At 33.4% G+C, this 12,994-nt stretch overlaps 2 protein-coding genes across 3 annotated transcripts; both read left to right on the top strand.

The window, feature by feature from the left end:
* Nucleotides 1-827: 827 nt before the first annotated feature.
* Nucleotides 828-5,094, top strand: LOC142611785 (plastoglobulin-1, chloroplastic). The gene is made up of 3 exons (XM_075783925.1): nucleotides 828-1,502; nucleotides 3,811-4,006; nucleotides 4,333-5,094. Exons 1-3 carry the CDS (start codon nucleotides 874-876, stop codon nucleotides 4,639-4,641), a joined length of 1,134 nt encoding a protein of 377 aa, XP_075640040.1. The 5' UTR covers nucleotides 828-873; the 3' UTR covers nucleotides 4,642-5,094.
* Nucleotides 5,095-8,069: 2,975 nt separating this feature from the next.
* On the top strand, nucleotides 8,070-10,542 carry LOC142612826 (putative calcium-binding protein CML18). 2 transcript variants are annotated; one of them, XR_012840192.1, is made up of 3 exons: nucleotides 8,092-8,996; nucleotides 9,423-9,520; nucleotides 10,155-10,542. XR_012840192.1 is itself a non-coding variant. In XM_075784989.1 (2 exons), exon 1 carries the CDS (start codon nucleotides 8,490-8,492, stop codon nucleotides 8,979-8,981), a length of 492 nt encoding a protein of 163 aa, XP_075641104.1. In that variant the 5' UTR covers nucleotides 8,070-8,489; the 3' UTR covers nucleotides 8,982-8,996; nucleotides 10,155-10,542. The 2 variants fall into 2 exon arrangements, 1 of the variants encoding a protein (XP_075641104.1); XM_075784989.1 differs by lacking the exon at nucleotides 9,423-9,520 and having other exon boundaries at nucleotides 8,070-8,996.
* Nucleotides 10,543-12,994: the final 2,452 nt, after the last annotated feature.

The following is a 12,994-nucleotide window of genomic DNA, read 5'->3' as shown; positions in this document are numbered from 1 at the left end:
ACGTTGACAAAAACAAACAATAAACTGGAGGTTTTTTTTTTTTTTTTTGAGAAGGAAAAATAAAACCATCAGGCTTGATTACACAAACAAATTGAACAAACGAATGAGTAAGAAAAAGGCAAAAGAAAGGTGAAAATCGAAGGCAAAAAGAAGAAAATGATGGTCATTGAATTATGCATAAGAGGGCGATGTTCTAGTTTTCTCTTCGGTTTTCTCCTCATTTTGGGGAGAAAACATTTGGCGGGTCTGAGAAGAAAATACTTGGACCTCACAACTTTTTTTCTCTTTCCTCCTTTTCAACCAAACAATCACTAAAAACACTTTATCTCCGCTTTTCACCTCTCAATTTTTCATCATTCCTAAAATCCCTTCCAACAAACATACCCTAAGGATTTTGATCTCACTCAATTAAGGATTCTAATAGCTGGCCAATGTCAAATGAATAACATTAAATGAATAAAAAATTTTAAACTCTTTTCTTTTTGCAACTTATTAAAGATGACGAGATTTAAGAAAAACATTACTTTTATGACACAAATAATAAGAATTGTTGTGAAAAATGGAAAGGAAAAAAAAAAAATCCTTCATGTATCTATAAGATCAAGTATGAAAATTTTCCTTTTTTTATTTTTATTTTTTGCTCATTAGCAAATTTTTCTAACCAACCATAAATTGGTACAGAAATTTAAAATATAGCATGTCACAAAGAAAACCATACAAAATAGGTAAAGACAAAAAAAGAAACATGAAAAAAAGAAAACTAAATGATGATATCATTTTGTTGCCTCTCCATACAAAACAAGTACAACACACACAAACACACACACACACACAGTCTCTCTCTCTCTCTCTCTCTTGAGGAAGAAAATCAAAATGTCTCTTCTCTTCACAACCACCTCTTCACTCTTCACCAAAATCCCTAACCGCAATATTCATACTAACAATAATAATAATAATAATAAACCATCACCTTTTCTTCCTCTTCTCTCTTTCACAAAACCCAAAAGTAAAACCCATTTCCTCCGAGTCACCCACTCCTCTCTCTCCGACTCCGACCCCACTCCCAACCCCCGGGTCTCCGACGAGCCGTCAGAGCCCGAGCCCGAACCCGAACCCGAGTCCCCTCCGGACCCACCCAAGAGCGAAGACGAGTCGGACCCAGACGACGCTACTCCAAAACCAAATGCTTCTTCTTCTTCTCCTTCTGTTACAGAGGTAAAAGAAGAAGAAGAAGAAGAAGAAGAGGCAGCGAAGTATGCTACCATCGATGACGGTAACAACGCCGCCTCTCCGGCCAAGCCTGAAGTGCCTGCTGAGGATAACAAGCTTGCGGAGCTGAAGCGCTGCTTGGTGGATACTTTTTACGGGACCGAATTCGGGTTCCGGGCAAGCCCGGAGGTTCGGGCCGAAGTCTCTGAGCTTGTCAATCAGTTGGAGGCCGCTAACCCGACTCCGGCCCCGACCCAGTCCACTGACCTTCTTCAAGGCAACTGGGTTTTGCTGTAAGTTCATTGCCCTTAAAGCTTTTGCTGATTTTAGTTCTATAATCTTAAATATGCAAAATTTATATTTTATTGGCAAGTTGGGTTTGCATCTAGTTGATCATGTAAGAGTTTTTGAATCCATTTGGGTTTTTGTTTTTTATGAATTGCCAATGAGGTCTAGCTCAAATGTGATTTCTCTTTCTGTAATAATTGTTAGTGTTCTTAATATAAGATTGAGAGTATTAAGTAAAACCAAAGTTGAATCAAATCTTGATTTTGGGCTTTTGTAAGTTTGCGAGTTCCGCTTTCAATTTCGGATCTGTTATGTATAGTTGGGTTTGGATGCTGATCCTGCTTGGTCTTTCGCCGACCGCCCCATTGGCAATTTGGCAATTCAAGCAGTAAAAGGCTCACTATTAGTGCTTTGTGGATAGAAGATTTGATGACAGTTGTTAAATCCAACTTAAATTGAAATATTTTTGGATAGTGATTTCATTGAACTTGGTTGTCAAGCCATTTGAAATTAGTATTAGTAAATGGGATAAAATATACTATTAAGAAAGAGGGATAAATCATATTATACATGGTTTTACAAACTTGAAGGCAATGGTCTAGAATCTTGGTTTAGTTTTCAAATTTAATTTAAATAAAGAAGATCATCTTTGATTAAATCTGTGTGCATTCATGGGTTTTTAATAAAAAATTATGGGAATATATCATATCTCAGTAGTGTCCATTTGTTGTTTTTGCTCTAGTATTTGGAAAAATATTAGGAAGGAATGCCTTTCCTCTCTACTTCTTTTTGCTATTTACTTGAGTTCGTCAATGAAATCATTTCAACTATTTAGGTACCTTTGCAGAAACCATCACTTAGTGTGGACTGTTCTTTCTAACATGAGAAATAGGTGTTTACCCAAAATAATAAAAAGAACATGTGAGACAGCATGTTTGCCTGTTCTTGTGCAAATTTTTTTTTTTAACTCTAATTGATAGCATTGGATTCCAACACATTGAATATGCCAGATCAGAGGATAAGATCTTTCTGATTAAAAGAAAGATAAAAGAAGAAGAAGACCTTCAAAATGTTATTTTTTAAAGAAGTGCATTGCTTCCAAGAAAACAAGCACTGGAACCTTGTCCATTCAAATGGGAGATTTCTGAGCTACCCTGTTTGCTTATGTTATTTTGGAGAAATCACCTGTTCGTATCAACCGATCATTGTTTTGTTAAGAGAATAGTACCACATTGTATGAGTATGGCATACTTTTTATGTCATTTTTGCTAAATCTAATCCTACTTTAAGCTCTTTTTTTTTTTAATTTTTAATTTTATTATTTGAGGATCATTTCCATTTGAGTGTTTTAATTCAATACATGTCAGCCAATAAATGGATGGTTCTTAATACTTCTGACTAATTGACGTGCGCCACATGAATTTGTGTTACCCCATCTTTATCTCAACAAAGCTTTTAGTTATTCATGGCTGCTGGTTTTGGGCTAATTTTATTGCCATTAATACTCATAAGTGTCTTTGATATATGCCATGTCTTGACCAAGGTCAGTGATGGCTCTGCTGGTAAGTTATTTGTTTAGAGGCTAAATAGGAACTTTATAAGCAGCATCAGAGGAAAAGTTGACTGAACTCGACTAGATCCTTGTTATAGAAACTTGAAATTATATCACTAAAAGTGGAATCAATCATTTTTAGAGGCCTGCATTCATGTTCATTTCAGCCGTTGACTCTACCATGTAGCTTGTGTATCAGAATGTGAATTCAGTAGAAGCATGATGTAGATGTCACAGCCAATGCTGTATTATTATATTTGTTTCTAGTGTCATCTATAACATTTATAAAACTGAAGCTATTTGACTTCTGGTTGACCTCATAATGTTGGGCCACATAACTTTTGAGGTCTCACAATTTTACATGCCATTATTTTAATATATTTTTTAATTAAATTTAAATTCTATTCTGTATTTAAACATTCCATTAGAATCTTGGCATGTAAATTTTCTTTTTTCTTTTTTGATAAGGGCACATAAATTTTCTTTAAGTGCTAGATTATATTGTTCCCTCTACAAAGACTCAAATTATCAAATTTCATATCTAGACCAAAAAAGGAGGAGAAAAAATCATATAATGTTAAACCTTATTATGCATTTGCACGGGTTACCGACTAGTTTGGATAAATGAAACAATGAGGAGAGCACAGTCCTGTGAAAGTTGATGAAAGTGACTATTATTATTATTGTTTTGTTTTTACCGGTGCTTCTTACTTGGTGCACTGTTCCCTATTTGCTCACTACTTTATTTTCCAACTAATCAGGTACACTGCATTTTCTGAGCTTTTGCCACTCCTCGCAGTAGGCGCAACACCTTTGTTAAAAGTGAAGGAAATTCGCCAAGTAATTGACACTGGCAATCTTACCATTGTGAACTCTACTACGTTGTCTGGCCCATTTGCTACTTTCTCTTTCAGTGCAACTGCAACTTTTGAGATTCAAAGTCCTACAAGAATAAAGGTACTTTTATGAGCCATAAGTATATGACTGAATATAATAGTTTCCTAAGGAAATGGAATGTTTTTTCTTATAAAAAAAATAGTATAAACAACAGTAATGATATAAAAAATATTAATAAAAAAAATCATTATCTCCATTTTTATAAAATAGAGCTCTACTAGATGATTGCATTGTAACAAATTTATAGTTTTTACTTGGCGTGCCCAAACAATTCTTACCAGAACCATGTCTTGTTGTTTCTCTGAAAAAAAAAAAGTCTTGTACACTTTCAGTGCAATGGACAGATAATTACAAAATCTTACTAGCCTACACGTCAATATGTTCAGGTTACATTTAAGGAAGGTACCTTTCAGCCTCCAGAGATAAAGACTAGTATTGATCTCCCAGAAAATGTGGATGTTTTTGGACAGCAAATCAATCTGTTGCCTGTGCAGCAAACTCTCAGTCCCCTGCAGGATGCAGTGGCAAGTATATCACGGGTCATTTCTGGTCAGCCGCCTCTTAAGGTTCCCATTCCAGGTGACCGGAGTAGTTCTTGGCTTCTTGTTACATACCTTGATGATGATCTTCGAATCTCAAGGGGAGATGGTGGTCTTTTTGTGCTCGCCAAAGAAGGGAGTCCCCTTCTTGATTAGTAGCAAGATACATGTCGCGATGAGTTATTTATGAAAAGAATATACCTACCTACACCTTTTCCCCCATTCTTCACCTTTGCTTGAATAGAAGGGGGAAAAAGGGTCATATTGTTGCTATTCATTATATCTATGGTGGGGTCTTTAAAAAAAAAGTTAAGGATTGCTTTCCCCCTAGATATTGTGGTCCTTTTCGGTTGCTAAGAGGATGAAGCAGAAGAAATAGGAACCATTGCAATCTTACACGGCTTCTAGATCCCAACGTTTGACATTTCTGTCATCTAGGAATGCGGTTGGAGAAATTACCATAACAATGTCTGTCTAATTCTGGTATTGATCTGTTATTCTGTCGAATCTAAGTATCTAAAATTATAGGCAAAAATACTATTTTGGTCAGTTACATTTTAGAGTCACAGTCAATTTGGTTCATACAATTTGGAAGTAGACAATTTGGTTTCTTTTTAATCTGCAGTCAATTTTGGCCCTACTATTAAGTCATTAACGGAAAATGCATATGTGGTAAATAGCACACTTGATGACTATTAAAATAACAATAGTGTAGTCAATTTGGTCTCTATTAGTAATCTAATATCAGTTTAGTTCAATGTGTCTTACATACCAACAAATCAACTAGAGGTCTAATAATTAGACAGGATGGGTCGTTTCAATTTGAGTTCAACTTGGTTGGGTTTAGATCAATACACTAAAAATAAATGTTATATAATACATAAAATCTTAAATTCTCACAATCCAAATTAAATAAAACATAATAAATACTTAAGATAATACATTATAAAGTTGTACGCTAATCTTATCATCATCGTCACAAAAGAATAAAAAAAAAAAAACTAGATATTGAATTCATATCACATTGTCAACCTCTTCAAGTGCACATGTTGCATGTAAAATATAAATGAAGTTAGATTGTCTACAATGACTTATATAAATAAAATTCTAAGAATAAAACATTAAATGTTAGGTAAAGAAAAATAATTAAATAATTAATGTGAATTGCATCTCAATCTAATCAATGTAGATCTAGTAGTGAAGATATTCATACTTGAGAAATGCACCTCAAGTTGGCAAGTAATTTTATTAGTATTTTTATCTACAATAAAAAATTTTAATATAACTTTAGTATGCAATGAAAATGGGTTAATAAAATAATTAAAATTTTATAACTAGTGACTTTTAAGACAAATGCTTCAATGGTGACTTAAGTTATAGCTAATTAGCCTCACAAAATTTCTTTGAGGGTAGGAGTGTAGATTTGCGAAATACAATGTATGCGTGTTGTGAAAAATGAGATGAGAATTGAGCTCACTACACAAAAATTGAGAAGAAAAAAAAAATTATAAAAGGAGATAAGAGAAATAAACTACCTAACTACTATGAGAAGGTGAGAAGAAAAGACAGAGAAACAAAGAAATGCAACATGAAAAATGGACTCATGTGACTTGCGGGTCAACCCAAACTCATGAATGTTTGGGTTGACCCACAAGTCACATGAGTCTGATCAATTTTTTCACGAGCTCAAAAAAATCAACCCCTATCATGTGACTTGCGGGTCAACCCAAACTCATGAATGTTTGGGTTGACCCGCAAGCTACATGAGTCTAACCAATTTTTTAACGAGCCCAAAAAAATCTACCCGTACCCATATTTTTTTCTATGGGTTTGGGCAGGCTAACGGATTTAGATCCAATTTTGCTAGGCTTAGAGATTATTAGGCATAGCTAACTTCAACTTATTAGAGTGGAACAGGTTGCCATACATAAAAACTTTGATTTCATTGATTTGTTTATTTAAAATAAATTAGTTCAATTAATAAAATTTCTTGTTAATTCATTGGTGTCTTTAGCTAATGATAAAAATCAATTATCAAGAATTAGACTTTTATATATATGGAGTTGCTACACAAGCCTCATATTTATTTGTGAACATATAAAGATGAATAGATTGAGGTTGTTATTTTCACTTTTCAATATTTCAAAGAGAGTAAAGAATTATTAATAGAAAATATTAATAATTCTTTTAGTTTTGGAATATTTTTCATAATCATCATATATATATCTGTTTCTGTATGTATGTATGTATATTTCCCCTTTGTGCTATTATATCTTTTTAATAAATCAAATTAAGTTTTCTTTCTAATTGGTTGGTGTTCTACAGCTTCTGCTAGTTAATGTGGAAGATGCTCCTCACCACATTGCAGTTGAGAGAAATGGATAGTTACGGCAAATATGTCTAATACACCTAGTATGAAGTACCAACTCTTTATCTTTACCTAAAGATTGCAGCTAGTGATACATACTCCCAACCTATCTATGGTGGTGACAACCTCTTTTTTATCAAGTCCAACAATACTTTAGGGCTATAAACTTGTTTTCCCATCTTATAAGCAATCCTGAATTAGTGATTTTTTGGTGGATACTGACTCCTGAGCTTGAGTTGTCAATAATGAAAATTTTGAATTAACTCAAGAAGCAAGTTGGCTTCTTTTCTATATATATACTACAAGTTTAGAACTAATCTTAGACAAACCCTTAATAGATATTACCTTACCTCCAGTATTTGTATAGTTTATCAAGAATAATAAGCCTATTCATTTGACATGTTGGATTTGGATGAGTTTGTCTGAAACTTCATTTCTATACTCCCTAATCATTCCCTGTGTAATATAATTTAATTTTAGTCAAGCCAGATGATTTAAGCCATGCAGCAACAGCAACACCTGTCCTCACTCGATCGGTGAATGTACTAACTTCCAACCTTTCATTTTTCTTTTTTCTTTTTCTAATTAATATTTTCATTGAAATATATAAATTTTTAGTTTCAATTTGTGTCTTAATTCGATAATAAAAAGTTATCATCAAGAACAGATGTCACAAATTAAAATTTTCTATAAAAAAAATTATATTATCTTTTTATCTCCAACTCCACCTACATAAGATTCTACCAATTATATCATTGAAGACACGTCTCAATATTTAGAAAATTATTATTCAAACAATGAGAAGTGCCATAACACCCAATATATATTCTTTTTGACTAAATGGCACGACATTATTGGCTTCACAGACAAATGAGACATTCTCATGAATTTCACAAACTCAACCACTTTATTAAAACAAAAAAACAAAAAACAGTTGCCGAAGTCCTATTATTGCTATTCACGGAATTCCCTCCTATTTTCACGGAATTTCCTTTATCAACTTAATCTTTTTCTCAATTAAAAAAAAAAAAACAGAGACATGGAAGAAAATGAAAAAATAAATAAATTTTTGATGAAGGTTCCAAGATTATTATCCAAAACTTTTAATTTTCATCATACTCGTCCTGTCTTTGGTGTTGACCTTTAATCAAACTGATTATTTTTTTATTCAAAAAGATAATTTTTTTAATATATATATATATATATAAATAGTACCAAGTTCTTGTCTTTGGCCTTTTGTTCAAATCCTTGTTCTTTGTTCTGCCGGATCCGATAATTTGGTTGAGTTTCTGCTGGTAATTAGAAAACCCCATCAAAAGAAGAAAACGAAATCCAAGGAAATCTCTCATCTATCCAAAGCTGAATTCATCAAAACTTTCAGCCTCAGGTACAAAAAATTTAGAGTGGGTGTTTGTTTGGTGATTTCTATAATTCTATGCAGATAATAAGAAACATCAACGCAAAACTGGCATGGTATGATCTAAACCCACATCTTAAATTTTCATTTCTCTCCATTTATTGGTTTAGAATATCCTTATTCAATTGTTTTGGGTGATGAGTTTGAATTATTAGTGGGGGGTAATAACCAAAAACAGAGACCTTTGGTTAGAGAAACATATTTGGATTAATTGTTGACATGAGCAACAAGCAACCAATTGAGCTTGACGATGAGCAAATCGCTGAGCTGCGTGAAATATTTCGTTCATTTGATCGGAACAATGATGGGAGTTTGACACAACTTGAGCTAGGATCTCTCTTAAGATCACTTGGTCTAAAACCAAGCCCGGAACAGCTTGAAACCTTGATTCAAAAGACTGATAAGAACAGCAACGGTCTGATTGAGTTTTCGGAGTTTATAACACTTGTGGCACCTGACCTCCTTCCAGCTAAGTCTCCATATACAGAAGACCAGCTGAGGCAGTTGTTTAGGCTTTTTGATAGAGATGGAAATGGGTTTATCACCGCGGCTGAGTTGGCCCATTCTATGGCCAAGTTGGGGCATGCGCTTACTGCAGAGGAGTTAACTGGGATGATCAAGGAGGCCGATTTGGATGGAGATGGGACAATTAATTTTGAGGAGTTCTCCCTAGCAATAAATTCCGCCGCATTTGATAATTCATGGTCTTGAAAGGATTTCATTTTGGTATGCTTTACTCTCTTTCTTTGTGCTTTTGTTTTTGTTTTCTTAATTTGCTCTGTTCTTTTTTCTTAGCATTTGATTTTGTGGTTGTTGAAATTGCTTAAAATAAGGGTGGTTTCATTTCGGAGACTTGTTGCTCAAGATCTAGGTTGTAGTATTAGCACTCAAGGTTTGTGAACTTCAATCTGTTGTACATGGCATTAGAAGAGAGAACAAAGATCAACAGAATTGTTTGTATTAAGAAAGCTAATATTGAATAATGAACAATTCGTTTCCTTTAAACTCAACAGAGCTTAATGATCAGGATCTGAACAAGCATAATCTATATATATATATGTTCTACTAGAGGTTACATATCGACAAATTTAACATCTGTATACAATATTTGACAATCTGAATAATAACGATACTGATTTACATATATGATAGGTACATTTGGCCACTATCTAGGCTGTAGAAGACTGGATTTGTTTGCATCAAATAACCTACTTAGGAGTCTTGCACATCAAAATTCTGTACAGTTCAAGGTGAATTTCTAAAGTTCTTTTATAATTGCCAAGCTTCCATTGTTTTATCATGTATCCAAACACCTGAATGATTTTATTTGATCAGTTGACAATGCAATAGACTCAGTTAGTTCTTGTTTACTTGACAGTAACTTTGAAGCTAATTTTTATTTCTATATTTTTATTGTTATTTTTGGATATGGGTACATCTGAATTGGCACAACTACAGCGAGATTAAGAGGCTGCTTGCTTTCTGTTCATTCAAATTTTCTTTCTCCTTACTGTTGGTGCTTCTGCAATCATAAAAAATTTCTTTTGACACTAACTTTGAATCTCAGCATTAATTATATTAGTAGTGTTTCAGACTTACAGTCAACAATTCTCCAATAGGATTTTTATTAGGTCAAGAACATATGTATGGCATGCTTATTAGGCTTAACTTAAAGCAGGCTTCAGAGGAGCTCCTGTTTCAATCATTGTTTGTAAAATATCAGTTTGCTACATTTTGAAGTCTGTAGGTTTCAATTTTAGTCCTCTTCATAAGCTATAAAGCTTAGGCTGTTTTAAAGTTTTTCAATAATCGAAATTCTGCTTTCAAAGCACAGTTCATGGTCACACAACTTCCAAAAATTTATTGCTGTTTTGTTTCTTGCAGGTGAGTCAAATCTCCACTCCAGCAGATTGATCTAATCCCACATGCCCACAGCTCTATGATTATTGGATTATGCAGGGGCTGATACGTTTCATCCATGAATGTTCTGCAAAGTGAACGTGACACAGATATTCCCTTTTGATGTTCTAAGTTATTATGTTGGTTGAGTCAAGAAGTTTGTATTTGCTTCAATATCCCCATTTCTTGGTAAATGTCATTAAACCAGTAAGATCTGTTAGCTTTTTGTTTTAAATAATTTCATGCCCTTAGGTTTGAAATATTGTTCATGTTGCAATGTATTGATCATAAGATCAACACTCAAATATTTCTACTGATGAGTAACTTAAATTTCTTCCTTTTCTTGAATAGAAACTTTCTGGACACTTTGTGTTACTAGGGCTAGGGTGATCAATGGCCTTATGTATGGCTTTTGTTGAGAATCATTGCAATAGTTTTCCTAACTTAATAATCTTACCATGTATATAATAAAGCAAGAGTGAAAAAACGATTGGCCCGAACTGATTGACTAGAGAAAGGACAACTTGCACTATCATAGCTTGAACATTATAAAAAGAATGAGTAATGTTTTCTCACAATGCTTTCCACTTGATTTGAGAGGCAAAGCTTGAGCTCAAGAACAAAATTAACAAACTATGTATTAATATAATTCGACCTTATACAGCATAATCCCAACAAAACTGTTATTCAATTCTAAGATAACAATGCGTAGCAATATTTTTGTATGCGCATGCACAGGCCAATTTGTTTATGTAATGAAAATTGTAAGCATTTCCTTCATATCACATTTTATGAATTCCCATGAATCTTTTGTTACTTCAAGACATAAATGAAGTCCTTTTAAACTAAAATTTGATGTTTATTTTCTTGCAACATTATTATTGATTATGTTTATGAAGTAACTCTTGTCAATTAATAATGATTTTCTGATCAAATAATTACTCTTTCTGATCAAATTCTCTTTAATTTGTAATGAGAATGATGTCATGGATCTTATTAATCCACATGGCCTCTATGTAATTTTCTATAGAAGTGTCTATGAAGAACAATGCTCAGAGCATATATGGACATGTAACGGTAAACTCTAGTTGATATCCCTCTAAGATGGCCTTTGATGCCATTAGCCTTTTTTAAGGGGGAAGATTTCTTTGTTTTTCCAGGGGAAAGTATAGAAAGATTTGCATGATGAGTTTCATTTCAACCTATAAGGATTATTCCATAATAATATATTTTTATTTTATCATGAGACCAATATACCAATTGGTTTTTGGTGTTGATAAAAAAAAGCTTTATTAGTTGAGCTAATTAGAACCTACATGGTTTATCAATAGCCCTAATCAAAGTTTCAAAATAATTCTACTATACTAAGGATTTTGGGTTGTTTGATTTAGAACAAAGTTTGGCTCTAAACATGTTTGGAGTCAAACTTTTTCCTTCAATTTACTATTGCAGTGAATTAATAAATTGTTGAGGGTCTCTCCTTCTTTCTTTCTGCTTTTTTTTTTTTTCAACTGCAATTAAGCATCAAAGCCCAGACCTAATATGAACGAGATGAAACCCACTTTCAAGCAAATGGATGAATAAATAAAGGGATAGTCAATCTGATACAACCCAGATGACATGGGTCAACTAGTTGGGCAATAAGCATTTAATACCCCATCCTTTGGTGTTTTGCCAAGGAAAAATTATCTTACGAGACTTTCCTCTCACAATAAGTGAGACTTACATATATAGGACTCACATCCACATATAAGAGAGAGGACTCATGAGGTCTCATAAGATGCTTTCTCCTTTCTAAAACAAGTTATCTTGATTTACAAGATGTTAGAATACAAAACCTAACCGGTTTCCCCCTTATGACTAAAATGAAATTATCTAGCCAAACTTTGTTTCAACCGTGAAAGATGAGCAATCAGCCCTTGACGATGTTACACAGTCGACCAATGCAAAAACAAGATATTGACTTCATAATGGGATATTAGCAGTTTTCAACCAAATCAAAGCTAATCTCCACCATAAAATGGGGGAGAAGTCCACACCAAAAAAGAATCAAGACACATAGCAATGTCATTATGCCCTCCCTCTCTCTCAGAAAACGTTCATGTCTTATCTTATCACAAAGCAATATTAGCATGCACCAACTACTACCCTCTTTTGGATTTTGCTCTTTTACTTGTAAGATCGCCGATCGCATCAAATTTTCCTAAAATTGAATAGGAAAATTTTCTCGCTAGTGAATAGAAAGTTCTCTCTCTAATTTATTATTTCCTAACACTATCGTGCACTAATTAGGACTTCATCCTTGAAATTTTTTATTACGTGCATAGTGATAGATTGGACACAAAAAGTGAGCTAGCTGAACGGCCGCATTCAGTAGAGAAAATTCCTGTAGTGACACGTGGCCAAGAAAAAAAATCCCACATATTAGATAGAAACTAGGGTCATGAGAAAAGAAACCCTAATCATTTAAAGTCATCATGGGCTGAATTTTAGATCAAGAAATTTTGAAATCTTAGATTTCAATAAATCGAGTTTGTGTCGAGCTTCTTCATTTATCTTCGATAGTAGTATCTGTCGAGGCTTAGAAAATAATCTTTTCTTCACTTGTTTCTTGAATCAATCTTCATGTTTTTAAAGATACCACTTGATATGTTTGAACAACATACTTCTTAATATATTAAATCCAACTTAGATTCACCCAATTACTTTTGTCAAATGATTAGCCAATTACATAGAAAATATAACCCTAACACTATCAATAAAAAATTCAGGAGCAATAAGTCTAGTCTGTCCATGGTTATCTCTTCTTAATTTTATTCACCTTC

The sequence above is a fragment of the Castanea sativa genome, chromosome 10 (assembly GCF_040712315.1).
Source record: "Castanea sativa cultivar Marrone di Chiusa Pesio chromosome 10, ASM4071231v1".
NCBI lineage: Eukaryota > Viridiplantae > Streptophyta > Magnoliopsida > Fagales > Fagaceae > Castanea > Castanea sativa.
The sequence above is the reverse complement of the archived record's forward strand: the minus strand, read 5'-3'. Positions and strand labels throughout refer to the sequence as shown.